We start from the raw sequence: 25247 nt of genomic DNA on the forward strand, positions 1-25247 counted from the left end.
AAGCAGTTGCAAATTCAGAGAATATATTCTGTAGCTCCAAAGAACCAAAATGTTATTTCTCTGCTCTCTCCCCTCCCTTTCATGATTTAATTCTAAAGGAGCTATCATCACTTGATAAATTCTATCAATATCTTTGTATTAAAAACAGCCCAGTCTTCAGGAAACATCTTTAGGAATATATAATGCTCCTTGGTCTTTATCACCGTATTAAATGAGTTCTATAATCTCTGTCATCCAAAAGGGACCTCCTATGGCTAGGCTTCAGGGGTGACTCTTACCATACTCTCAGGGAGGTCTCTGACCTCCGAACACTGACCTGGATCATCTGCCAGGCTTCATTTTTGCCTCTAAAGGCTTTGCTTACAATAATCAAACGGCATGGAAGAATTTCCTCTCCAACGCTATCACTTCTACCATTCTTTTTTAAAGCCGAGGCAGGAAGTTTTGGACTTGGCTTCAGAGATCCTCATCTGTGTTATTTACAGAACCAACAAAAAGCTGGATATATGCAAAATATCTTAACATGAACATGAAATATTCTATAACTATCTCATTTTTAATAGCAATCATATAAGAAATACATCAAACATTGAAGTGGACAAAGTAGATTACAAAGTAGTATATAAAGTATAATCCTATAATTTCAATTTAAAGAATATTCACATACATTATGTCTATAGTGCATTTGCTTCTTTGTACTTTATGTATTCTCATTTTCTCTGGTGAACATGTTTTACTTTTACCAGAAAATAATTGTTATTTTAATGCTTAATTCCAGTTTATTATAGAAGCTGCACTTCAGCCAAATTAAAGGAGTTAACACCAAATAAACCATAATACTTTTAGTAAACTTTATTGTAAAGAAAAAAGTACATCATTATTTTATAATGACTTTTCTCACCCACAAGAACATGGGTGGCAACTAGTAACTTGTTTATAAAAATATTTTACTTAGAACTGTAATAAGACAATGTGTACATTCACATTATGTCTTCTGACGGTTTAATGGGGAGAGAGGTTCACCTGAAAAAAATTTTCCCTAGGAAACCCATAGTCTCTTGGGTCAACTGACCCATAAAAAATTACATCTAACTTTCTGCCAGTCTGGAGAAGATTTGTTTTCTTTGATCTGCTGTCATATGTTCACAAGCTTCCAAAATGTTTGCCAAAATTAAGGTCTGCTGAATGGTTTTTGCCTTAACCCATATTCTTCCATTCATTCCAAATACTATCTCCAGTGGGTAGAGTTTTCCCACTTCCTGAAGGATTTCACAGTCTGGAGCCAGCAGCCTGGTGAGGAAAAGGAAGAAAATGAAATTTAACCAAGTGGTAGGGTGTGACCTGACTATCCTTTAGCAGAAGACTTAGTTTCTGGACAGTTCTCCGTAGTTATTCAAATCCCCACCAACATCATCCGAGAAAAAGGTACATGACATTTGCTGCCCCCTTTCATCCAAGCACACTTACCAGTACACTACAGGTCACAACAGTGGGTTATATCCTCTACAAAGAAATCAAAGTCCCTCTGTCACCAACTTTACAGAAAATACATATAAAGTTCTCCTGTATTGTCAGAGCACCTTAATTCTAGGCTTTAGAATTGTAATTTTTGTATTATCTATGGTGCTAAACGAACCAGCTTATTTTCCTGACCATATAAACTATTTCCTGGTATTCAGTACTTGGAGAGAAATATTGACTTTCAAACCACAAGGGTGCTGCTTCTCTGTCTTGAACTTTGTCCAAATCTGCAGAATAAGTAGCAAAGAGAGGCATGTAACACTGAGCTCTGAGCTCAGTGGCTCTAAGAGTAAAGCTCTTAACAGGACATAACTTTGGGTAGGTAAAGGTCTAAAAACCTAACAGAATCTACCTCTGGGAACTATTAAATCTATCAGGACAGAATAGCAGGAATCTTATGGGAATATCTGCATAAGCTTCAAGAGTACATCAGCCTACCTGTATTTGGCCCCCATTACTAGAGAAATCTGGTGATTTTGTACAATTGTAAATTGCGTCTATATTCAAATGACAGAAGGAGGAAAGGCCAGTTTTCACATCTGATTTTCTGGGAAAGAAGCCCAAGACTTCATATCAACACGAAAACTACACCACCAGATACATCTGAATTTAGTGTATTTACATGAAGAGAGGATGGGACTAAATGCATGAGTTTACAACCATGTTAAAATGGACACTGATTTTTAACTTTGAGGAGATTCAGACATTGTTACAAAGAATCCAATCCCCCAAATCAGTCAGCTTTCCAAGAAGGATAATTATAAAAGAAGACAGTCAAGCCAGAAGGCATTAGGACTTACTTTCTAATTAAGCCCAAAGTCACTTTAAAAAGCAGACCATCCTGTCCAATCACACCCATTCCATTGGCTCGTCCACAGCTGTCAATACAGACCATCTCTGGTTCCATATCTTTATTAGCAACCACAAATTGGCCATAGATGAGATCTCCAACCTAAAATGATAATTTAAAAAGTTCATTTCCACTCAACAAATCATTCTATAGGTGCTGCTATGGGTTCTTTCCCGTTGGCAGCAATGCCTGCCATGTATACTTCTGTGGCTAAGGGAACAACTATCTTCCAGAATACCCAGAGTCACTCGAGTTGACTCTTTAAAAAGGCAACATTACCCAAGTGTGTCCTCCCCAGAATGGGAGCTATCTCAAAGACGAGAACATTCTTTAGGGTTACGCCATCCAATATGGTAGCCATTACCCACATGTAGTTATTTAAACTTACATTTAATTAAAATTAGATCCTCAAAATTCAGTTCCTCAATTTCATTAGTCACATTTTTAAAAGTTATTTATTTTTTTGAGAGAGAATGCACGTACATGCGTGGACAAGGGGCAGAAAGAGAAAGAGAATCTTAAGCAGGCTCCATGCCCAGCATGGAGCCCATTGCAGGGCTCAATCTCGTGACCATGAGATTATGACCTGAGCCAAAATCAAGAGTCCGTACTTAACCCACCGAGCCCCTCAAGCGCCCAGCATTAGTCGCATTTCAATGCTCAACAGCCATGACATGGCCAGTGACTACCATACTAGTCACTGCAAATGTAAAACACTAGCATCATCACAGAAAGTTCTATTAGATAGCACTACTCTAGGGACTTACAGAAGATTGATGGAAGAAAACTCCAGGCATGTCAATTATTCAAAGCAACATGGAACAATGGTAATTCATTGGTATTTAAGGCAAGATTTACTTAATTTCATAGAACTGAACTTCAAAATGATGAAACTAAAGGAATGGAGAAGAGTGAATTTGTTCTGTTACTACTATATCTACTATTTGTTGGTGACTAGCAACTAAAGAGGAACAAAACATTCTTTGCATTTCAGAAGCATTTGGTCTTGGAGGGCAGTGGGGATGTACATATAAATTACCAAGTTCATTTAAGACTGAATCCAGTAGGTGCTAGAGTAAAGTTATAAGAAAGATGATTGTAAATGAGGGATGGTTTTACAGAGATGGTGGTGTTTAGCCTGAGTCTCAAAAGATGAGCATGTGTTCCACAGGCTAAGGTAATAGAGCAATCCAAACAGAGGGAACAGCATAAGCAAAGGTACAAGGGCAGGGACTTATGAGTTCAGTAGTGCTATTTTTTTTTTATAAGGTAGATTTATTTTGAGAGCGGGAGAGAGAGCGCGAGCAGAGGAGGGGCAGAGAGAATCCCAAGCAGTCTCTGCACAGTGCGGAACCTGACATAGGGCTCAAACCCACGAACTGTAAAATCATGACCTGAGATGAAATCAACAGTAGGATGCTTGACCGACTGAGACACCCAGGCACCCCTCAGTAGTGTTATTAAATAGTTTGGAGTGGTTCAAGTATGGCTGCACGGAGGATATAATTATAGATAAGTGAAGACTTCTGGAGTATAACGCCAAGGAAATCTGTAGGCGTTAAAGAATTTTTTTTTTTTTTTTTTGAGTAAGGGGAGTGTAGGAGGCTGTCAGCTCTCAAAAGCCTGGATAGAAGGGCAAAAGTGTACAGGCAGGGATGTTAATGAAAAGATCACTGAAGCACCTGGTTAGCTTGGCTGGTTAGGCACTGGGCTCTGTGCTGATGGTGCAAAGCCTGCTTGGGATTCTCTCTCCCTCTCTCTGTCTCTTCCCCACTCACACACGCACTCTCTCTCTCTCTCTCTCTCTCAATAAATATTTTTTTAAAAAAGGAGGTCACTAACCAATACTGGTCAAAAAGTAGCTAACGTCTGATCTTGCAAAATGGAAGGATACAGGAATTAATGTGCAGGAGATCAGAGATAGAATCAAACAGCATCAGTAAGATTAAGCAACTAAAGACACATGAGAGGTTAGTGAAAAGGGGCAAAGACATCACCAAATTTCTGGCTTGGGCAGACAGAGAGAGTGTGGCTATACTACCAGAAGAGCCCAAATTGAAAACCTGAGGTAACAGGATTGCTCCTCTGCCAGCTCCAAGCAGAGCTTGTGGGAAAACAGTGATGCGACTGAAGTTGTGAGATGGCAGTCCCAGGACTTAACAATCAGGGTGGATGGGTGGCTGATATGGCAATTTGCACTACTTAATCCTCCTTCCTCCTGAAGCCTATGGCCCACTTCCTTGTCCAGTGGATATAGACATAAGAAATAACAACAGAGAGGACATAGCCTTTTAACTCAGTACAAATGAAACAGCCCCCAATATAGCAAATGTAAATAAGCATGCAACTCTAGTCCCAGAGCTGGACACTGGAAAAAAACTCTTACAGCCTGAAGTGATTACACAGATGCTCAGAGATCAACCCAGAGAAGTGGGAAAGTAAGTCATGCTTAAGAGAGAATTCAGGTAGCATTCTGGATATTTGAGTGTTGATGGATATTTCGATGCTTTTTCTTATTTTTGAAAGCAAAGGTCCCCATCGTTACCTGCACATTTGGTCTGTTTCTTTTAGTTGCACCTTCAAATGCCAAGTAAGACAAAGAAGCTGGCTCACTCCCTCCAACATCAACTTTGAATATATCTCCAGATTTAGCTGTCACTATGCCAATCACATGGTCTCCTTTCACTGGGACATACTACAAAAAAACAAAAAACCAGAATGAAGTGACAGCCATAAATGGCAATCATTTCCACTTTATCTTCAGCAAGTCTTTAGTGATTACTTCACTGTTTGTCATTAGAGATATTTAGAAAATATTGTGAGATTCAAGTCTACAAATCAATACAAATCTACAACAAATTTGATCATATGTTACTTTCAGTAAAAGAAAATCAGTCATAAACTCTTAGGTTTACAGTTTCAAATACTCTGTTCATTTCAGCCAGTATCCCATACATCTTGTATCCTTATCAGAAAGTCCCTAGCTTCTGCTTGCATATTAAGTCTAGTGCTACACGGGGTCCTCACAACCAAGTAAGGCTATTTCATTGGCAATTTTTCCCATATTAAAGTCCTTCCTTATTCTAAGAGAAATTTAACTCCCTGTGACATCCGCTCATTGAGCCTGGTTCCGTCCTTTGGGACGCCAAAAGATACGCCTGGTGCTCCTTTGGGATTTTGAAGGCGACGACCATGTCGTAACAGTTCTTATCCTCTTATACACCAAGATTTCCAGTCTCCCCTCTCTCCTGGCCGCCCTTCTCGAGTCACGTTCCATTTGTTCACAGTCCCTCTAAAGGAGATGTAGAGGTGGGTACAAGACTACGGTGGCTCTAGACTAGCATTAACAGAGGGATCCAGGGCCCCATCCCTGCCTCTTCCCAGAGCGGGGATATCACTTTCACGGCCGTACCACCTCTCCAGAGTCCCAACTCACCCGTTTCTGTTGCGAGTCCACCCAGTAAACGCCACCGCCGCCGCCGCCGGGCTCCTTGTAACGGAGGCGGCCGCACTTGGTGACCAGAAGGCGGTCACCACAGCGCCGCAAGCCCGGGCCGCACACTACACGCACCCGGGCGCGCACCCCCGCATTCAGGCGCAGCGGTCGCTCCCCGGTACCTCCTGGGCCTTCTGCGTCCTCCTGCTCTGGCAGCAGCAGTTCCTCACCCGGGAGCACCACCTGATCTAGCACAGTGCGAGCCGCCCGTGCCCTGCCTCCCGCAAGGGATTCGGCCGCGACAGCCACCACCCCTGCCATACCCGGAGCCACCCAAAGCAATTTCCCACTTCCGCTTCCGGCCCCGCGTCCAATCTCCAGCCGGCCCAAGGCTTTCCGTTTCCGGTAGTAGCGGTCTATTGGAGAACCTAAGTCCACGAAACCTGCGAGCTGTGGGCTGGAGGGTTCCGCCAAGGTGGCTGCGATAGTGTCTCTACCCCGCCACCTATCTTGCAGTCTTTCTGCAAATCGGCACTCGAAACACGCAACTTGAGTCGATGGCACATCCTTCACTTCCGATGTTTCAGGTCGCACCGCAGGATTCAAGACGCTCCTACGTGTGGTGTGGTTTCGTAGCAACCTTGGGGACCGAGCAGAGGGGCTTGGGGAGTCAGTCCTTTCCTTCCGACTCCGCCCTCAGAAGGAAAAGTATTTTCCTTTTCCAAAAAAACCGAAAAAAACCAAAAAACCTTTTTTTAATGGTTGCTAGATATCTATTCACATCATGGAAAACAAAGAGAAGAATAAAGAGAAAATAAACAAAAGGTATTAGTCTTGCTCTCATTTGTCTCCGGCTAGCTGTCAGCTAGTTCTCATTCTTTGTAGCCCAGGGTCTTAAACCTGATGGGTGAATGAATGCATGTTAACATTTTGGTGTGTATTTGTCCCCAGACTTTTTTCCCTGTAAATATACAGATGCCCATGCGCATTTCCACATAATTGAGCTACCCCTACATGGTCCGAGGAATTAGTAACTGCAATTAAATCCTTGAGGTTACATTCCATGGAGTACACTAGGTACCCAGGTGAGAAGCAGCTGAATTCCAAATCCATAGCATATCAGGACTGCTCTTACTTTTAGGCTCTTTCTTGAAATCACTGTTTCCTCTATAAACTAGCACCTCCAGTTAGCGCTTGGTCAGATTCCCCAATAAGGCTGAGAGCTCCTGGGGACTGGGAGGGATTGGCTTCCAACATGAGTTATTAGATTTGGGGGATGTTTAAGACGATCATCTCTAACATACCCTCCAAATTTGGTAAAGTGCTGACGAGCCAACTGAGTAAGAGTATTAAGAGGCCAACTGAAATGTAGCTTTTGTTTTACAGTCACATTGTTTAAAGTGTTCTTGTTCGGTTACACTGGCAGCAGGGATGGTGTAGACTGTTTTTTCTCTCCTCCCCAATCTAACCCATTTCTAGAGGCTCTGGAATCAGTGGGTATTCGATGACCAAGACCACCTGAATCGCGGCTGGCCCAAGCAAGGCCATGCCCGAAGTGGGGCCAAACCTGGCTAAGAAGGTCTTCCGAGTCCACCACCCTGTGAGGAGGCACGTGGGTACCCTCCTGGCTCATTCCTAGGTCCACAGAAGACGTAAGGCATTCTGCAGTGTGCCCTCGCCCGAAGACCGGAAGCTGGGCCGGGAGGGGCAGGCCGCAGCTCCTCCCGGGCGGGGCCCTCCCGACACACCCCCAAGGGGCAGGCCCAGGGGGTGTGGCGCGCGGGAAGGACGCCGGGCTTTGAGCCGCGTGCTGCCAGGGGTGTGCTTCGCTACCTCGGCGCTCTGCCGCCTCTGGTGAGTGAGAGCGCCCGGCGGTGGCTGGCGTGGTGGGCGCGTGGTGGGCGCGTGGTGGGCAGGGCCCCGGAGATGCTGAGGTCCTTCCGCGTGCGGGTGAGTGGGGAGTCCAGACCGCCAGCGAGTATGTGGAGCCTGGTTCCTCGCAGCGGCCAGGACTTCTGTGACGTGCAGGTCTGGCTTTGGGGTCCAGTTGGGTCGCGGGTACGAAGTTGGCGTTTCCAAATAGCGTGTGCGGTCGTTTCTGGATGTAAAAATGGCGGTGGGACTGGGGAATGCATAGGAGGCCGAGCCCATGCAGTTAACGCAGGCCTTGTCGGGTCGAGACAGGCTTAGCTCTCGGCCCCCAGGTGGGGGCTGCCTAGCAGATTGGCCCAGGCGGATTAGGCCCATTGCCTGTTGGGGGGCTGCCCACTGGGAGCCCGTGCTGTAAGGGCGGCGCCACCCTCAATTGGCTCTGGCTTCCACCACCCCACTTCTCAGGATTTTCTTCCGCAAAGTTACCAGATTGATTTTTGGAAAGGTTGGACCTGACCACATCCTTCCGGACGGTTTCCCCAAACTTCCTTTTTAAAAATATTTGCGACTTGAGGGGCACCTGGGTGGCTCAGTCAGTTAAGCGGCCGACTTCGGTTCAGGTCATGATCTCTCGGTCTGCGAGTTCAAGCCCCGCGTTGGGCTCTGTGCTGACAACTCAGAGCCTGGAGCCTGTTTCAGATTCTGTGTCTCCCTCTCTCTGACCCTCCCCTGTTCATGCTCTGTCTCTCCCTGTCTCAAAAATAAATAAAACATTAAAAAAAAAAAAAACATTTTTTTTAAATCTTTGCGACTTGAGAAACTGGAAAAGTAACATGTCATGGTTGCCTTTCTTTGTTGACTGGTGAAATTGGGCGGATTTTTGTTTGTGTTTTTTCCTTTCAGTCAACAACACTAGTTGAGCATTTGCTCTGAGTCAGGAAGTGAGCCGGGGAATCAGCTGAATCATGACCCCTGCCCTGGAGGAGTTAGCTGTCTTCACATGAAAATACCAAGGGCTAAGGTGGCTGTAACAACTTGATGAGGGCATCAGTCGCAAGGGTAGACAGGATGAAATGGTTACCTGAACGTGGGAGAAAGGTGGGAGTCAGGATAGGTGTCCCAAAGGAAGTGGTATTTGAATGAACCTTTGAGATTTTTTTAGTTTACTGGTTTCTAAAAATTACAAATGAACTACATGCTGATTTACGTACAGAAATTAAGAGCCTATGTAAGTATTGTTAGTGTCGTTATTCAAGTAAAGAATTTAGATGCTCACAATTATCACTTTAAATGAATCTCCTTGCTATGGATTTTTTTTTTTTTTTGCTACAGATGTTTTTAATCACAAATAAGCAAATCATAAATAATCACAAATAAAAAACTAGAGAGAGTTTTGAAGAGTATACGAATAGCAGATGTAAGGAACAGCCATTATGCCTACAGTTGAGATAGCACATCTGAGGAAATCTCTCCCTGCTGTCCAGGACTGATTGAGTGAGTCCTTGCTGGAGAGAACATGGTCATGGCTCATTAAATGTAAGCAGTCACCGGGAACCTGTGGCAGTGGAACTTGCTTTGAAATCCACTCTCCAGAACTTGCTGGCACTTCTATGGTTCCGGGGAAAGCTATTCCTGGGGAAGTATCACCTGGAAACCCCCGCTACAAGACTGCCTGGGAGGGCGCCAAGGAAAACTTGTGGGTGCTTCTGGCCACCAAGAGAAGAAGGAGCCGATACTAGAGAAGCTGCCCTGCTGCAGGAGTGTACCAGTAAGCAAAACCTATTCTTCCTGAAATGCTTCTGCAGAGCTTTCTACCTACAAAGCCTGTCTTTGTGTTAGATAGGAAAGGAAAAGTGTTTTAAAGGTCCAGATCCATTTTCTCAGAGCAAGCAGTAACGGTGAGTTTAGATCATCGTGGCTGTACTTTGGTAACTGGCTCAAGGTCTCATCAAGTTGTGATATCAATAGACTTGTTGGTAACAGCAGTAGAGTCGGCCCAGGTCCACACTGATGAATTCTACCAAACATTTAAAGAATATCTATCCTTTGCCAACTCTTAAAAAAATAGAAGAGGGGGGAACATATACCAATGCGTTCTATGAAGCCAGTATTACCCTGGTATCCGAACCAAAGATACTGCCGGAAAAGAAAACTACAAATGATTATTCCTTATTAAGATAGACACAAAATTCTCAACAAAATACTAGCAAACTGAATCCAGCATTCTACAAAAAGGGTTATAAACCATGACCAAATGGGATTTATCCTACAATTGTAGTCTTTTAACATCTGACATCAATTAATTTACCATACCAAAAGGCAAAAGCCACGTTATTACCTGAGTAGATTTAAAAAAAAAAAAAGCGTTTTAAAAAGTCCAACACCCTGTCGTGATGAAGACACTCAATAAACTAGGATTGGAAAAGAACCTCCTCAACCTAATAAAGGGCATCTACGAAAACCTACAGCTAACATCGTACTTAACGGTGAAAGACTGAAAACTTTCTCCCGAAGATCAGGAATAAGACAAGGAAGTCTGCTCTCTCCACTTCTATTCAGTATTGTACTGGAGGTTCTATCCCACACAGTTCAGGAAGAAAAAGGAATAAAAGGTATCCAGACTGGAAAGGAAGAAGTAAAACTCTCTCTATTTGCCTGTGATATAATCAGGTACATAGAAAATGCTAAGGAATCCACTCAAGAAAAACTGTTAAACAAATGAGTTCAGCAGGGTTGCTAGATTCAAGAACAATATACAAAAATCAATTGCATTTCTATACATTTGGAAAACTGAAATTAAGACAATTCTATTTATAGTAGTATCAAGGAGAATAAAACATTTGGGAATAAATTTAACCCAAGAAATGCTAAGCTTAAACTCTGGAAATTATAGAACATTATTGAAAGAAATTAAATATCTTTTTTTAAAAAAGTTTATTTATTTATTTTGAGAGAGAGAGAGAGCATGCAATCAGGGGAGGGGCAGAGAGAGAGGGAGAGAGAGAATCCTAAGCAGGCTCCTCACTGTCAGTGCAGAGCCAGATGCGGGGCTTAGACTCATGAACTGTGATACCATGACCTGAGCCAAAAACCAAGAGTTGGTCACTTAACTGACTTAACCACCCAAGTGCCCCAAAATATCTTCTCAAAAAGTTTTTATTGGGGCGCCTGGGTGGTGCAGTTGGTTAAGCATCCAACTTTGGCTCAGATTATGATCTCACGGTTTGGGAGTTTGAGCCCTGCTTCGGGCTCCATACTCTCTCTTCCCTCTCTCTCTCTCCCTGTCTCGCTGCCCCTTGCTCCCACGTGCTCTCTATCAAAAATTATTTTTTTTTAAAAAGTATTTATTTTGGTGGGGGGGGGGAGGAGGGGCAGAGAGGGAAGCCCAAGCAGGCTCCATGCAGACAGTGTGTGAAGGCTTGAACCCATGAACCATGAGATCATGACCTGAGCCAAAACCTAAAGTCGGACATTTAACCAACTAAGCCATCCAGGCACCCCAGAAATTAAATATCATAATACTTGGAGAAGTACCTCCTGTTCACTGATCAGAAGATTTAATATTGTTAAGATAATAGTACTCCCCCAAATTAATACACAGATTCAAAGCAATCCTTATCAAAATCCCTACTGTCTTCATTGCAAAAATTGACAAATCAACCCTAAAATTAATATGGAAATTCAAGAGACCCTGAATAGCAAAAACAGACAAAAAACTTGAAAAAGAACAAAGTTGGGGAATTTACACTTCTGATTTTAAATCTTACTACAAGGCTTACAGTAATCAAGACAGTACTGGTATCATGACATAAATCAATGGGAAAAAAATTCAGAACATAGAAAAACTCACATTTGTGAGCAACTGGTTTTGGATAGGGGTACGAAGACAAGCAAGGGAAAAAAATAGTTCAACAAATGGTGTTGGGACAACTGGATGTCCACATGCAAAACAATGAAGTCAACTCTTAAAAGAAAACATAGAGCCGAGTTTTTTGACCTTGGATTGCCAGTGGTTTCTTAGGACACCAACAAAAGCACAAACACCCAAAGAAAAAAAGTTGGACTTTATCAAAACTTTTGTGCTTCAAAGACAGCATTAAGAAAGTGAACAGACAACCCACTGAATGGGAGAAAATATTTGAAAATCATGTATTTGATAAGGGACATGTATCTAGAACATATAAACAACATCTACAACTCAGTAGTACACAAGTGACCCAATTTAAAAATGGACAAAGGATCCAAATTGACATTTTTTCTTTTCTTTTTTTTAATTTTTTTTTTTTTTACATTTATTCATTTTTGAGAGACAGAGAGAAACACTGTGAGCAGGGGAGGAGCAGAGTGAGAGGGAGACACAATCTGAAGCAGGCTCCAGGCTCCAAGCTGTCAGCACAGAGCCCGATGCAGGGCTCAAACCCACGAACCGTGAGATCATGACCTGAGCCGAAGTCGGACGCTTTAACCGACTGAGCCACCCAGGCGCCCCCAAATTGACATTTTTTCAAAGAGAATATGCGAATGGCTAAGAAACACATGAAAAGATGCTTAAAGTAATTAGTCCAGGAAATGCAAAGTAAAACCTTAATGATATACCATTTTACCCCCCACTAGGATGGCTATAATTAAAAAGATAATAATTTAAGTGTTGGTGACGATGTGGAGAAATTGGAACCCCATGTTGCTGGTGGGAGTGTAAAATGTAAAACTTTGGAAAAGTTTGACAGTTCCTCAAAAAGTGAAACACACAGGTACCATATAACACAACAATTCCACTCCTAGGATATAACCCAAAGATTGAAAGCCTGTGTCTATACAAAAACTGCACGTAAATTCGTAGCAGAATTATTCAAACTAGCCAAAAAGCACAAACAATATAAATGAACATCAGCTGATAATGGGAAAACAAAATGTGGCATATAATGGGATATTATTTAATCCTGAAAGAGAACAAAAGGTATTGATAAATGCTACAATGTGGTTGAGTCTAGAGAACAGTATGCCAAGTGAAAGAAACCAGATACAAAAGGCTACAATTCTGTTTATACGAAATATCCAGAATAGATAAATCTGCAGAGACAAAAAGTTACCAGGGGCAGGGAGAAAAGAGAATGAAAGTTATTGTTTCATGAGTTCAGTGTCAGTTTGGGAAGATGAAAAACCTGGAGATGGCAGTGGCACAGCAATATCAATGTACTTAATGCCACTGAACTGTCCACCTAGAAATGGTTAAAATGGTAAAGTTTATGTTTACCACAGTAAAAGGAATATTTCCACAGAAAAAGGAGAGAGATATGTGACGCAAATGTAACAAAAAATCTAGTAATTGTTGAACCTGGATGATGGGCATATGGTTGTGATTTTTTTGTTATTTTTTTAAATGTTTATTTTTGGGGGAGAGAGAGAGAGGGAGAGAGAGAGAGAGAGAGGGAGGGAGGGAGGGAGGGAGGGAGGGAGAGAGAAAGAACAAGTGGGGGAGGGGCAGAGAGAAAGGGGGACAGAGGATCCAAAGTAGGCTCTGCACGGACAGCAGAACCGATGCGGGGCTTGAACTCACAAACCATGAGATCACGACCTGAGCCAGAGTTGGACACTTAACCGACTGAGCCACCTAGTGCCCCTGGTTTGTTTTATTTTTTAATTTTTTAATGTTTGTTTATTTTTGAGAGAAACAGCGCGAGCAGGGAAGGGGCAGAGAGACAGACAGACAGACACAGAATCCGAAGCAGGCTCCAGGCTCCGAGCTGTCAGCACAGAGCCAGGCGCAGAACTTGAACCGTGAGATCATGACCTCAGCCAAAGTCGGACACTCAACCGACTAAGCCGCCCAGGCAACCCCCCTGGTTTTTTAATTCAATTCTAGTTTTGTTTGAAACTTTTCATAATTGAAAAAATAGTGTGGAGATAGGAAATCTAGATATCGTCTTGGTGACTGTTCAGCATGATGGAGCAAATAATGGAAAAAGTTATTGCAAAACAAACAAAAAATAAACAGCTTTGACCATGCCTTTCACCTGCCTAAACTCCAGGGGGCATCCAAGACTGACAACTGGCCTCAGCTCACTCTGTCTGCCACCTTTATCCTGTTTCTCTCTGACTTTCATTCTTCTGAGTAATACCACATCACGTATTTATCACATACGTACCCTGATCTGTGCCATTCAAGCCATGTATGCCCTCTGCTTAAAATTCTTCTTAATGTAGCAAACCAATCTCCCTCTCCCTTCTTAACCTTTCCTTCAAAATTGGGCTGGATTGCCCAGGGAATATTTTCTGATACTGGCTTGGAGCTGACTGCTCCTCATCTGTTTCCATAGCTCACTGTCCATAATTTATCATAGCAGGAAACATGAGACTGAAACTACCAAATTTATACACATGCACATGCCTGGAATGTAGAAACTGGTATGTCAAATGCATTGCATCAAAGTCTATGAAGGAGTTTCTCTACGAGGAAGATCTCTTAACATAAGCTTGCTAAATATTTCTCCAGCTTTATGAATATTTTATGTCACGGATCCCTGGAGGGATTACTTAACATACTTTTTCTCTAGGCTAAAAACAATATATTTGAGGAAAAACAGTAATATGAACCACCACCACCATCGCCACCACCCCCGGAAAAATTCACTTCTAACTTTCATCTAAATAATGTATAGAGTAGTGATTTATTTTGAAAGTCTACAAGACTTTAAAAAAAAATTATTTGACTGTAGTTGACATACAATGTTACATTAGTTTCAGGTACTGTAGCTGGTTTTCAAAAAATCTTGTAGAGATAAAAGTCTATAAGGCTTTTTGAAAAATAGCTGTGGTTGCCAGAGGCTGTGGGAGGGGGAAAGTAGGAATAACTCTTTAATGGGTACAGTTTCAGATGGAAAAGTGAAAAAAGTTCCTCTAGTTCCTATCCAGAGGCAGCCACCATCATCTGCAGTTCGTTTCTTTAGAAAAGAACTAGCCATTGTTTTGGGGGTGGAGGTGGGGAAAGCAGCCTGGCCACTGGGTTAGGGGACCAAGTGGTATACAGACTTTGAGCTGCTCCACCTCCTATCAGCCTGTTACCATACATAATGTCTGTACCTTCAAGGGCTGGGTCTCCCCAGGGTTCTGTGCAGCAAATAGGCAGCAAATAGGCTCACCTGTGTTCAGAAGGCCACCTGCAGCTATTTCAGGTGGCAGCTATCCTCTGCTAGTTACCACTTCTTCTGTTTTATCTTACATTTGTTGAAAACTTTTATCTGCTATTATCTATTCTTCTTGTTGTCCAGTGGGTTTATACCTTTTTAAAACCTCCTTTATGGTCTAAGTGTATGGCCAGTTCACCATTGTATGGGCCATTTGTCTCTGTATCAACAGAAGTCTGCTAGTACTGGATTTAGTGATGATTAAGCTGAGAAACTCAAAATCTGTACACCTGGATGAGACTCTAGGGATTACTTAGTTGTCAGAGCCTTTAAACAGCTATGGAAAGGCACGGAGGTTAGCTCTTCTTCCATGCTTGTGAAACTTTCCCCAAATCTCACTCTAAAACAAAATATGGTATTTCTGCTCCCCGACCCTGCCAATTGCATGCAGCATTTAAAAAACTGCTTTAATGAGGTGTAATTTACATACTGTAAATTTCACCCACTTTAAATATACAATTCAGTGATTTTTTTAGTAGGTTTATGAGTTGTGCAACCATCACGAACATCCTTTAGAACATTTTGGTCACCCTAAAAAGGTCCTTCGTGCCCACTTGCAATCAATTCACATTCTACCCCAGCCCCATGGAATCACTAATCTATATTCTGTCTCTCTAGTATGCCATTTCTGGACATTTCATATGGATGGAATCATACAATGTATAGATTTTCTGTGTCTGATTTCTTTCATTTAACATGTTTTGTGGTTCATCTGTGTTTGTAGCATATATTAGCAGTAAATCATTCCTTTTTATTTCTGAATAGTATTCTGTTGTATGGATACACCACATTTTGTTTATCCATTTACAAGTTGATGACCATTTGGGTTGTTTTCACTTTTTGGCTATTATGAATAATGCTTTTAACATTTGCATACAAGTCTTTCTGTGGATGTATGTTTTCATTTCTCTTGGATAGGGTACCTAGGAGTGGAATTGCTGGGTTGTATGATATATTTATTTATTTAAAATTTTTTAATGTTTGGGGTGCCTAGGTGGCTCAGTTAAGCGTCTGACTTCAGGTCAGGTCATGATCTCGCAGTCGGTGAGTTTGAGCCCCGCATTGGGCTCTGTGCTGACAGCTCAGAGCCTGGAGCCTGCTTCAAATTCTGTGTCTTCCTCTCTCTCTCTGCCCCTCCCCCACTCACTCTGTCTCTCAAAAATGAATGTTAACATTTTTTTTTAAATTTTAATGTTTTATTTTCATTTTTGAGAAAGAGTGTGAGCAGGGGAGGGGCAGAGAAAGGAGACAGAGGATCCGAAGCGGCCTCTGTGTGCTGACAGCAGTAAACCCAATGCAGGGCTCGCATTAACGAACTGCTAGATCATGACCTGAGCAGAAGTCAGATGCTCAACCAACTAACTGAGCCACCCAGGTGCCTCTGATAAATTTATTTTTAACCTCTCAAGAAACTGCCAAATTTTTCTGAGTTGCCCCATTTTACATTTCCACCACTAATGTATAAAGGTTCTAGTTTCTCCACATCCTCACTAACACTGATTATTGTCCTTTTGATTAAATTCATCTCGGTAGGTGTGAATATTATCTCACTGTGATTTTAATTTGCATTTTCCTAATGACTAATATGCTTAATAGACATTTGTAGATCTTACTTGATGAAATGTCTATTCAGATCTTTTGCCTGTATTTATTTATTTTTTGAAATGTTTATTTTTGAGAGAGAGAGAGAGCATGAGCAGGGGAGAGGAGAGAGAGAGAGAGAAAATCTCCAGCTGTCAGCACAGAGCTGGATGCGGGGCTTGAACCCATGAAACATGAGATCATGTCCAAGAGTCAGATGCTTAACCAACTGAGCCACCCAGGCACCTCTGCCCATTTTTAAATTGTGTAGCCTGTTTTATTGAGTTATAAGATACTCTTAAATATATTCTGGATATAAACCCTTTACCAGATATATGATTTACAATTTTTTTCTCACAGTCTGTGGCCTGTTTTTCATTTTTGTAACTATCTTTTGAAGCATATTTTGCATTTTGATGACATCCAGTTTACCAATTTTTTATTTTTAGATTGTGCTGTACTATGAAGACTGGTAGTGGAGCCCAGTCTCTGTATTTTAGAATAGTGAAGTGTCTGATTTTTTACGAAACAAATGTTTAAACTATAGCTCTCCAATAATAACTCATTTATCCACTCACCTAAGAATGTCAAGTACTGTGCCCATGTTCATAACTCAGATGCTTTCATAGCTGGCTTTTTAAGCTAACATTTGTAAGCTAACAGCTTGCAGACTTTTGTGTGTATTTGTTCCACAGATTAAAAAAAAATTTTAAGTGTGGCTTTTAATTTTGTTTTAAACATTTATTTATTTATTTTGAGAGAGAGAGCATGCAAGCAGGAGAGGGGCAGGTAGAGAGGAAGAGAGAATCCCAAGCAGGCTCTCTGCAGTCAGTGCAGAACCTGACATGGGGCTTGAACCCACGAACCATGAGATCCTGACCTGAGGTGAAATCAAGAGTTGGACGTTTAGTTGACAGAGCCACCCAGGCACCCCTTTTAATGTTTTATTATAGACGGCTCCAAACACATAAAAGTTGACAGACGAGTATAGTAAACTTCTATGTAGCCAAAAAACAGCCTCTGTGGCCACCAATGCTGCTACATGCACACCTGTGGGAAAAACAATTGAGTTAACATTTAATGATCAGATTTCACTTGAAATTTTCCGTTTTTAATGAGTTAATCCAGAACCCAGTATGGGTTCAAAGATTGGCAAGAATAGTATCACCTTTGGGTTCCTTTTACTTCAGTTTACTACCAAACCAGCAAATAAGCTGGCACAGTGCACAGAGTCAGGGATACAGCTACTTTCCTACTGTCTCAGGGGTGTCTGAAGTTCAAGCGTGACTGCCAGGACTTAGTGCCCTCTATAACCGGAAGGTGGCAGAGTGGCTAAGTCTTTACTCAGCCGGCGCCCAGAGTCACACAAGCACCTCCTTGCTGTGCCAGGTACATAGTCTTATTTCTTGCTGCTTCAGTAGGCTAACAGCAGGCTTCATTTTGAACTTCCACCTTCATTTTCCTTTGATAAAGCAAATGGCATTACTAAGCCTTGTGGTAGCTGAATCTGGCTGCTTCAGTAGAGAGAGATACAGTGGTGATAACAACTTAAGGTTCAGAGATAATGTCTACAAAACTCGAATTGATAATCCTGGTGTAGTACTTTACTCAAATGGAAGTTGTTCTTTTTAATAGTATTCTGGTTATTCAGAGGTTCACAATGAAAATGTTAACAAGTGGTTAGGGGAAAAGAAGGACCAGACCTGAGATTTGTAGAGTGGCTCGGAGTTGAGGGGTTTTAAAAAAGTAATTGCCATCCTTGGCAGTGAGCTCTATACACAGCACAGCACATGGTTATGATTGTGGACTCTGGAGCTGGACTGCCTAGATTTGAATCCTGTCTCTACCACTTGCAGGCTCTGTGAGTTATCTTTTCTGTGGCTGTTGTTTTCTCATCTCTAAAATGGGGATAATAACATACCAACACAACTTGAGTTTTGAGTTAATATAAAACAGCCAGAATAGTATTAGGCATGTATTATTATATAAGTGTTTGCTTTTTATATTTTATGTTTTTTTAAGCTTATATGGTAGGACCATTTCATTCCTGACTACATTGTTTCCTTTGAGTTACCGAAGGTTCCCAGATAGAAATGACACAATTGCTTTTTTGGTTGTTATTGATTCTTCTTGTCAATGCTCTGTAAAACCTATCACAAGTATGGCAACACCAAGCAGTCATGCCAGAAGGAAACAAACTGAGAGTTCATTCTGGTACTTTAAGGGAGCCCTGCAGCAAGATCCTAGGAACTTTGCCATGAACAAGTCTCAGCTGCTCTATCTGCACCTCCTCCTACCACCAACTTTATTCCTTACCCTCTACCCTGAATTTTTTCTCACCCTTGTAACTGCTGCTTACTCATGATTTCTGTCTCATTCCTTTGGTGTGCTCATGACCATCATGACTCCAGTGGCCTGTTTTACCTCATTACTTTTCGGCCCAAATTCTCATTGCCAACTAACTCACTTCTGATTTCCCAGTTCAGCTCCCATAGAGTATGAATCTGTGTGGACAGAGCTTTTTGGCTTGACAGCCTCATGGATCAGTGGCTAGTCTGTGGCCTGGTTGCTCAGTTACTTGCCCCATACTAGTTGGTAGGTAGGGGAAGCTGAAGTTAAAAAGCTACAAAGGTTGACAGCCTAGACCTTCCCCTTCAGTAGGAGGTACCGAGGTGAGGTGTCAGGTATAAATGCCAGGTGTGTGGGCTGCCACAGTAGATAGGGCCCATCCACAGTTCCTAGAGGGTGTGAGGGGAGTTTCCAAATCTTTTCTGTGGGCCCAGCATTGAATATGTAAGCAAATGTCAATTGATAGATTCACGGTGTACCCCAATATACTTTTATAACACCCTTATTTTAAACCTGTAACATTTCACTTTTTTTAAATGTTTATTCATATTTGAGAGAGACAGTGCATGAGTCGGGGAGGGACAGAAGGAGACACAGACAGAAACTGAAGCAGGCTCCAGGCTCCAAGCTGTCAGCACAGAGACCAATGTGGGGCTCGAAATCATGAGCCATGAGATCATGACCTGAGCTGAAGTTGGATGCTCAACTGACTGAGCCAACCAGATGCTCCTCATTTAATATGTAGTATATACAAAGAGCAAGGCTCTGTTTTAAGAGCTTTATATGTATTAACTCATTAAATCCTCATAACGGCTCTGTGAATTTGATATTATTATCCATTCTTTATAGATGAAGCTGAGGGACCTGCCTCTGCTCACATATTTGCTAAGTCAGGGTTTGGATCCAGGCACTCCTGGCTTCAGACAGCCCTGCATTACACTATCTTTCATAGATAGCCTGACCACACTGAACTTTCCAGAAAAGCACCCCTCTTGGAACTTTGTGTGGTAAAAGGCACAAAGGGGTGGCCCATTCAAATTTATGTGTTTGTTTGTTTCCTACTCTTCATTTAGAATATTGTTAGTTTTTTACATTTTTTTATTTAGACTTTTTTTTTTTTTTAACAGATAGGACTGAAAAGTGGGAAAAGCATTGACTTTGGAATCATACAATTCTGGATTTGAATGCAGGCTCAAACATCTGTCTAACCTATTGCAAATAATGTTACCTGGGCCACCATGCCCTCATATTGCCTACCCATGTGAGACATTACTAACTGATTACAATATTGTTTCTTACTGAGCTGAGAATCCTTTTCATGATTGCTCAAGACAGGGGATTTATAGTCAGTGGGAGTTGTTCCAGGAGGTAGACCCTATTTGTAAATCTCTATTCTTTAGGCCCAGATATACAGACTAGCTATCCAAGCCATTTCTTCAGTAGTCCACCTAAACCTGTCTCTGTTTCCTTTGTGACAAATAGGTTTTGGGAAAAGTTGCCTGTGGTGATCCTGAACTTGCGCCTTTATGGGACTCAGAAGGAGGAGAAGTCCAAACCCATTAGCCGTACCCTGTTCCTTACAAGAAGGACCTGCCTTTTGACATTATAGAGCTCATGTAGGAGGCAGAAAAGGAGGTAAGACCCTCCCTCATGCAGGGAGTCAGCCAGTACAGACTGTGTCAGCCAGAAAGGAAGCCCTGGAACAGGTTGCCCCAGTCTGCCCTAGTGTCCATTGTGGGCAAACCCTTCTTTTGGGGACCAGTTGTGTCCCAATCAGAAGGACATACTTTTTTCCTCTCAGGCTCTCATGTTCTGGGACTCTTCTTTGTCATTCAGTCCTCTGCCCAAACAAACTTCTGAGGTTTGTTTTATAATAGTTTACTTTAGCACTGTAATATGGTGTGGAGATAGAACCACTGACATCCAAGCTAGCTGCTTAAAGTGTGAGCGGTACCTTGCTTCTTCTATAATTACATGTTGAAAAATAAGAAAAATTAAGCAGAAAACTCAAAAATAATAAAAATTATCTGATTCCACCCAGGTAAGCTACTTTTAGCATTTTGATGTGTTGTTTCCCCTTATTTTCTTTGTATAAATATACATGTAACTTTTTAACATTTTAACATTCATGCATTTTTGAGAGAGACAGAGCATGAGTGGGAAAGGGGCAGAGAGAGAGGGAGACACAGAATCCGAAGAAGGCTCCAGGCTCCAAGCCGTCAGCACAGAGCCCGACATGGGGCTCAAACTCACAAACCACGAGATCATAACCCGAGCTGAATCGGATGCTTAACTGCCTGAGCCACCCAGGTGCCCCACATGTAACTTTTTAAAATACTGAGCCACCAGACGTCCCACATGTAACTTTTAAAAATACTGAGCCACCTAGGTGCCCCGCATATAACTTTTGAAAATGAAATCGTGTTACCATGGACATTTTACAGGTCAAAACATCCTTATAATTAGTGGCTGCATAATATAGCATTATATATTAGACATATTTTAATTTATTTCAGCAATCTCCCAATCTTGGACATTTAGAACTTGTAATTTATCTTTTTTTAACATTCCCAAATTATTTTCTCAGGGTACTTTTGAAAGTTGGTACCTATGTTGCCAAATTATAAGACCCTTCTTTGAGCATAGACATTTGCTATAAGCTTTTGTTTTTCAAACTTGGTGGTAGAACTTAAAGGATTTTTTTCCAAACAAAATCTTGTATGGAAATCCATTATATAAGAAAGATAAAAACCCACCTGCTCTGCAGGGAAAGGTCTGGAGGCCTAGCTTCTCCCTCAGTACCACCTTCACCTGTCCATAACCTCTCCACTTCCCCACCTCTTCCTCAGCCCCTGCCCCTGGCTGATATATATGATTCTTTATATTATGTCTTCTAGCCCATTAATGAGTTGTTAGCATCTGTTATCAGGGTTCTTTGCCCTACAGGTAACAGAAAATCCAGTTCAGTTCATGTAACTATAAGGACAGTTCAGTGTCTCATATAACAGCAGATCCACAGACAGGGTGATTCCTGGGTTGTTTAATCCAGTGGCTAAGTGATACAGCATGATGAGGCTTTTAGCATTTTTTGGTTCTGTCTTCCTCAGTGTGATGACTCTGGGCTCACACTTGTCCCCTCCCAGTCAAAAGATGCCTATAGCAGCAGCAAACATTACATCCTTGCACAACTTCTGGAAGGGGTTAGGAGGGTGCCCCCCCTTCCTCATATTCCTTTTGGAGGGAGAAGGTTCCCAGCTAATTTCCCCTCATTTCTTACTGGGCAGGATGGTATCACATGCCCATTCCTAGACCAGTCACTGAGAAGTAGAATAGAATAATCAACAATTGGTTTAGACAAATCAGGATTTACCCACTAGAGTTGGGGAAGGGCTTAACCTTACCGGAAAACCATGGCAATCTGGTATCTGAACAATATGCAGGTTCCGTTGTCAAGGGAGGAGGGAAGAAATGGCTGCTGGGTAGCAGCCAATAGTTGTCTGCTATAACATCCCATCAGGAAATATACTGAAAACCCAATGTCAAAATTCCAAGGCTGCCTCTTTTGGTATGGCCTTGGCCAAGTCACTCAACCTCTCTGGGCCTTAGTTTCCTTATCTGTAAACTGGGAATAGTGATACCTGCCTTACCTACCTGACAGAGTTGTGGAGAAGGATGTGTGAAAGAACTTTGCAAAGTACTTTATTGATATTAAGTCTTGTTATTAATTTATTCTTATAAATGAATGAGCATCACCAGCCCCTTGTGAAAAGGTAGGAAATCAGTAAAATGTAAATTCTAAGAAGTGTCTTGGTTTAGTTATAACATTCACAGTCTAAATTTCATAAAATCACTTATCAAAAAAATCACGTATACCTTTAGAGGTAACACTGCAAGTTATAAATATCCTAAGAAGGTATGTGTGGGTTGTACTTTGACACCAAGGCTGTGGCCTTCCTGTGATTGCATCTGGCATTCAGCAGACCGTATGGTGACTACCAGTTACTGATTGCCTATTTTGCTCTTAGTTTTCACTTTATGTTTCCCTGTTTGTTTGGTTTTTTTCTTTCCTGCAGACGGGGTTTTTATAGAATGTATTTAAAGTAATGTCTCACTGGCCATTGGAATTCAGAGCCTTCTTTGCTTATTACAATGCCATCTGCAACAAGGCAACAGGTAAATAGAAAAACAGTGCTAAATCATTCTTGGATCAGATCCAGATGCCTGCTTGCTAGAGTTCTTCCCATAGAGTTCCAGATCACTGTGGAGCTAGGAAGAGGTTCAGAAAGACTGTAGTTGGTTGAGATAGCCTCTAGATTCTGAATCTGGGTTCTGAATGTAACTATATAATTATAGATACAGAATTGAAATAAGTTAGGTGATGACCACAGCTCATCTTTCTTACTTTGGGCTTAAATGTCCTCTGGCTCCATATAGCCCCCTGAATAAAGTTCGGGTACTTGAGCCTGGCAATCGTGGATTTCTTACTTAGGATTCAAGTTAGGTTGCTGTTATCTAGACCCAAAGATACGTTGGTTTAAACAAGGTATTTTCTCTTTCTCACCTAATAGTCCCCATGTGAGCTGCTAAGGGCCAGTGTAGTGTTGTTTACTGTTTGGGATTGCCCCTGCCTACATGCTCATGCTGATTTACCACTGCTACCATCAGAAAGAGAAGGGGCATTTGTGGGTACACATTCCTTTCCTTTAGAGTCATGACATGAAAGTCACATCACTTCTCTTTACATCCCACTGGCTGGAACTTCATCACATCATCACACTCAGCTGCAAGGGAAGCTGTGTAGGCCATGTGCCTGTCTAAAATGAAGAGACTCTTATTGAAGAGGAGACAGTAGGTGCTGGGAGACAGTGTGTCACAATGACTCTCAGTAGCCTGACAGCAGCCTGTCTTCCCAGCCTCCTTTTCCTCAGCCCCTGTATGTTCTATCTGTCAGAATCCAAGTGGGCTACATTGTACTCTGGAGCATTCAAATCTCATGATTTCTCCAGTCTTTACCTTTGTTCACCCTCTGCTATGCCTGTGAGATACCTTTTCTCCTGTCCATGCTTTGTGAAGCTGATCTTTCCTTCAAAGTCCATCTCATCTGCCTTTACTTACAAGAGACTCTTCCTCCTGTTCAACTCCCACAGTGTCCTTCATCTGTCCTTTTCCAATGGCATACAGAGAGCTATCTGCCTTATCTTTCCACAGCTTCTCTGTCCTAGTGGGAAGAGACAGACCCTGTGTTCACATCTGAGTTCTGCCATAGAGGTGCCATAGAGGTTGCACGTGAACTTCAACAAAGTACTTAAATGTCTCAAAGCTTTGGTTTCCTTACTAGTAAAATGGCATTAATACCTACTCTACAGTGCTGGTATGAGGGTGAAATAAGGTTACATATGTACCAGAATGGTACCTGGTGCCAAAATGAATTCCCACTTTCTTTGCCTCTCCCTGTCCCCATGGAGTAGGTCCTCTGAGGTTAGGAAGTCTCTTCTTCTCCTTCTCCTTTTAAAGTGTTAGTCCAGTACCTGATGGGCCTCAGAAAATGTTTCTGGAATTTTAGTAATATATTCAACACATATTTTCTGAGTAACCTCTATATGACAGGCACTCCTCTGGTGATACGGTGGTGAGTAAGTCAGAAAAATATCTAGACTTTCAGACATATTCTAGAGAGGAAAAAAGAATGAACAACTGCACAAAATAAAAGAACAGGTTAACTTCATAAGTGTTAAGTATTATGAAGAAAATAAAATAGGGTAGTTGGTAGCAAGAGACTGGGAATGGATGCACAAGTGAAGGGGTAGGGGAGAAGTCTGTTGCTAAAGTATGGCTGAACCTGTCTAGGTTATCCTAAGCTGCAATCCAGGGCTTCTGAACTGGTCTCTTCTCCTCTCCTCTCCCTCTGTAGGGCAGCTCAGCAGAGTTGACAAGGAATTTATCATTGTGGTGACCAGCTGGCCAACAGGTGCACATACATCGTGGTTGTCCATAGTGCCTGGTACAGGATCTCCTCAAAGAACCCAGTGCTCTCTGACCAGGTTGGTGCCCACCTCCCCTATGCCAGTTTCAAGGCTTCTTCATACCTAAGGAAAGGGAAAGGTCCATGCCACTATATGGTGCAGGGAATGCCCCCCTGCCTCCCAGCTCTTCTCGTTGCTTGAGTTCCCTTCCAGTCCCATCACTGTGCCCATCTGCTCCTGTGTATGCATGACGTTTGGGACTAGGGGTTAGCTGTGCCCCAACTTTGCGCCAGACCTGGTCCTGGATACATGGCATACATTCTCTCAAATGCACACAGCTCCCCCTCAAAGTTGAGCCTTATTATAACCATTTTATCCTTGAGGTTCAGAGCTGTAACTTAATATGGGGCATGCAACTAGAAGATGGCAGAGTCCATTTTCAAAGCTTGAGCTCTTTCTGCTACATGATACTGTTTGCATTTGCCAGTGTG

General features: G+C 42.1%; 2 protein-coding genes across 3 annotated transcripts in view; one reads left to right on the forward strand and one right to left on the reverse strand.

Moving 5' to 3' along the window:
- Positions 1-837: 837 nt before the first annotated feature.
- Positions 838-6177, reverse strand: EXOSC3 (exosome component 3). Its single transcript, XM_060609291.3, has 4 exons — positions 5808-6177; positions 4917-5066; positions 2322-2473; positions 838-1290 (listed from the first exon to the last, which is right to left on the reverse strand). The coding sequence occupies exons 1-4, from the start codon at positions 6126-6128 to the stop codon at positions 1089-1091; spliced, it is 825 nt and encodes a 274-aa protein (XP_060465274.1). The 5' UTR covers positions 6129-6177; the 3' UTR covers positions 838-1088.
- Positions 6178-7550: 1373 nt separating this feature from the next.
- DCAF10 (DDB1 and CUL4 associated factor 10) overlaps positions 7551-25247 on the forward strand; it is a 65833-nt gene continuing 48136 nt past the window's right edge. Inside the window, exons 1-4 of one of the 2 annotated variants that reach the window (XM_060609277.3) lie at positions 7551-7757; positions 20276-20428; positions 22867-22966; positions 24705-24834. In XM_060609277.3, the coding sequence (XP_060465260.1) occupies positions 22897-22966; positions 24705-24834 (200 nt within the window). In that variant the 5' untranslated portion in view covers positions 7551-7757; positions 20276-20428; positions 22867-22896. The remainder of the gene's footprint in view (positions 7758-20275; positions 20429-22866; positions 22967-24704; positions 24835-25247) is intronic. The other variant, XM_060609276.3, reaches the window with a different exon arrangement.

The sequence above is a fragment of the Panthera onca genome, chromosome D4 (genome assembly GCF_046562875.1).
Source record: "Panthera onca isolate mPanOnc1 chromosome D4, mPanOnc1 haplotype 2, whole genome shotgun sequence".
NCBI classification, from domain to species: Eukaryota; Metazoa; Chordata; class Mammalia; order Carnivora; family Felidae; genus Panthera; species Panthera onca.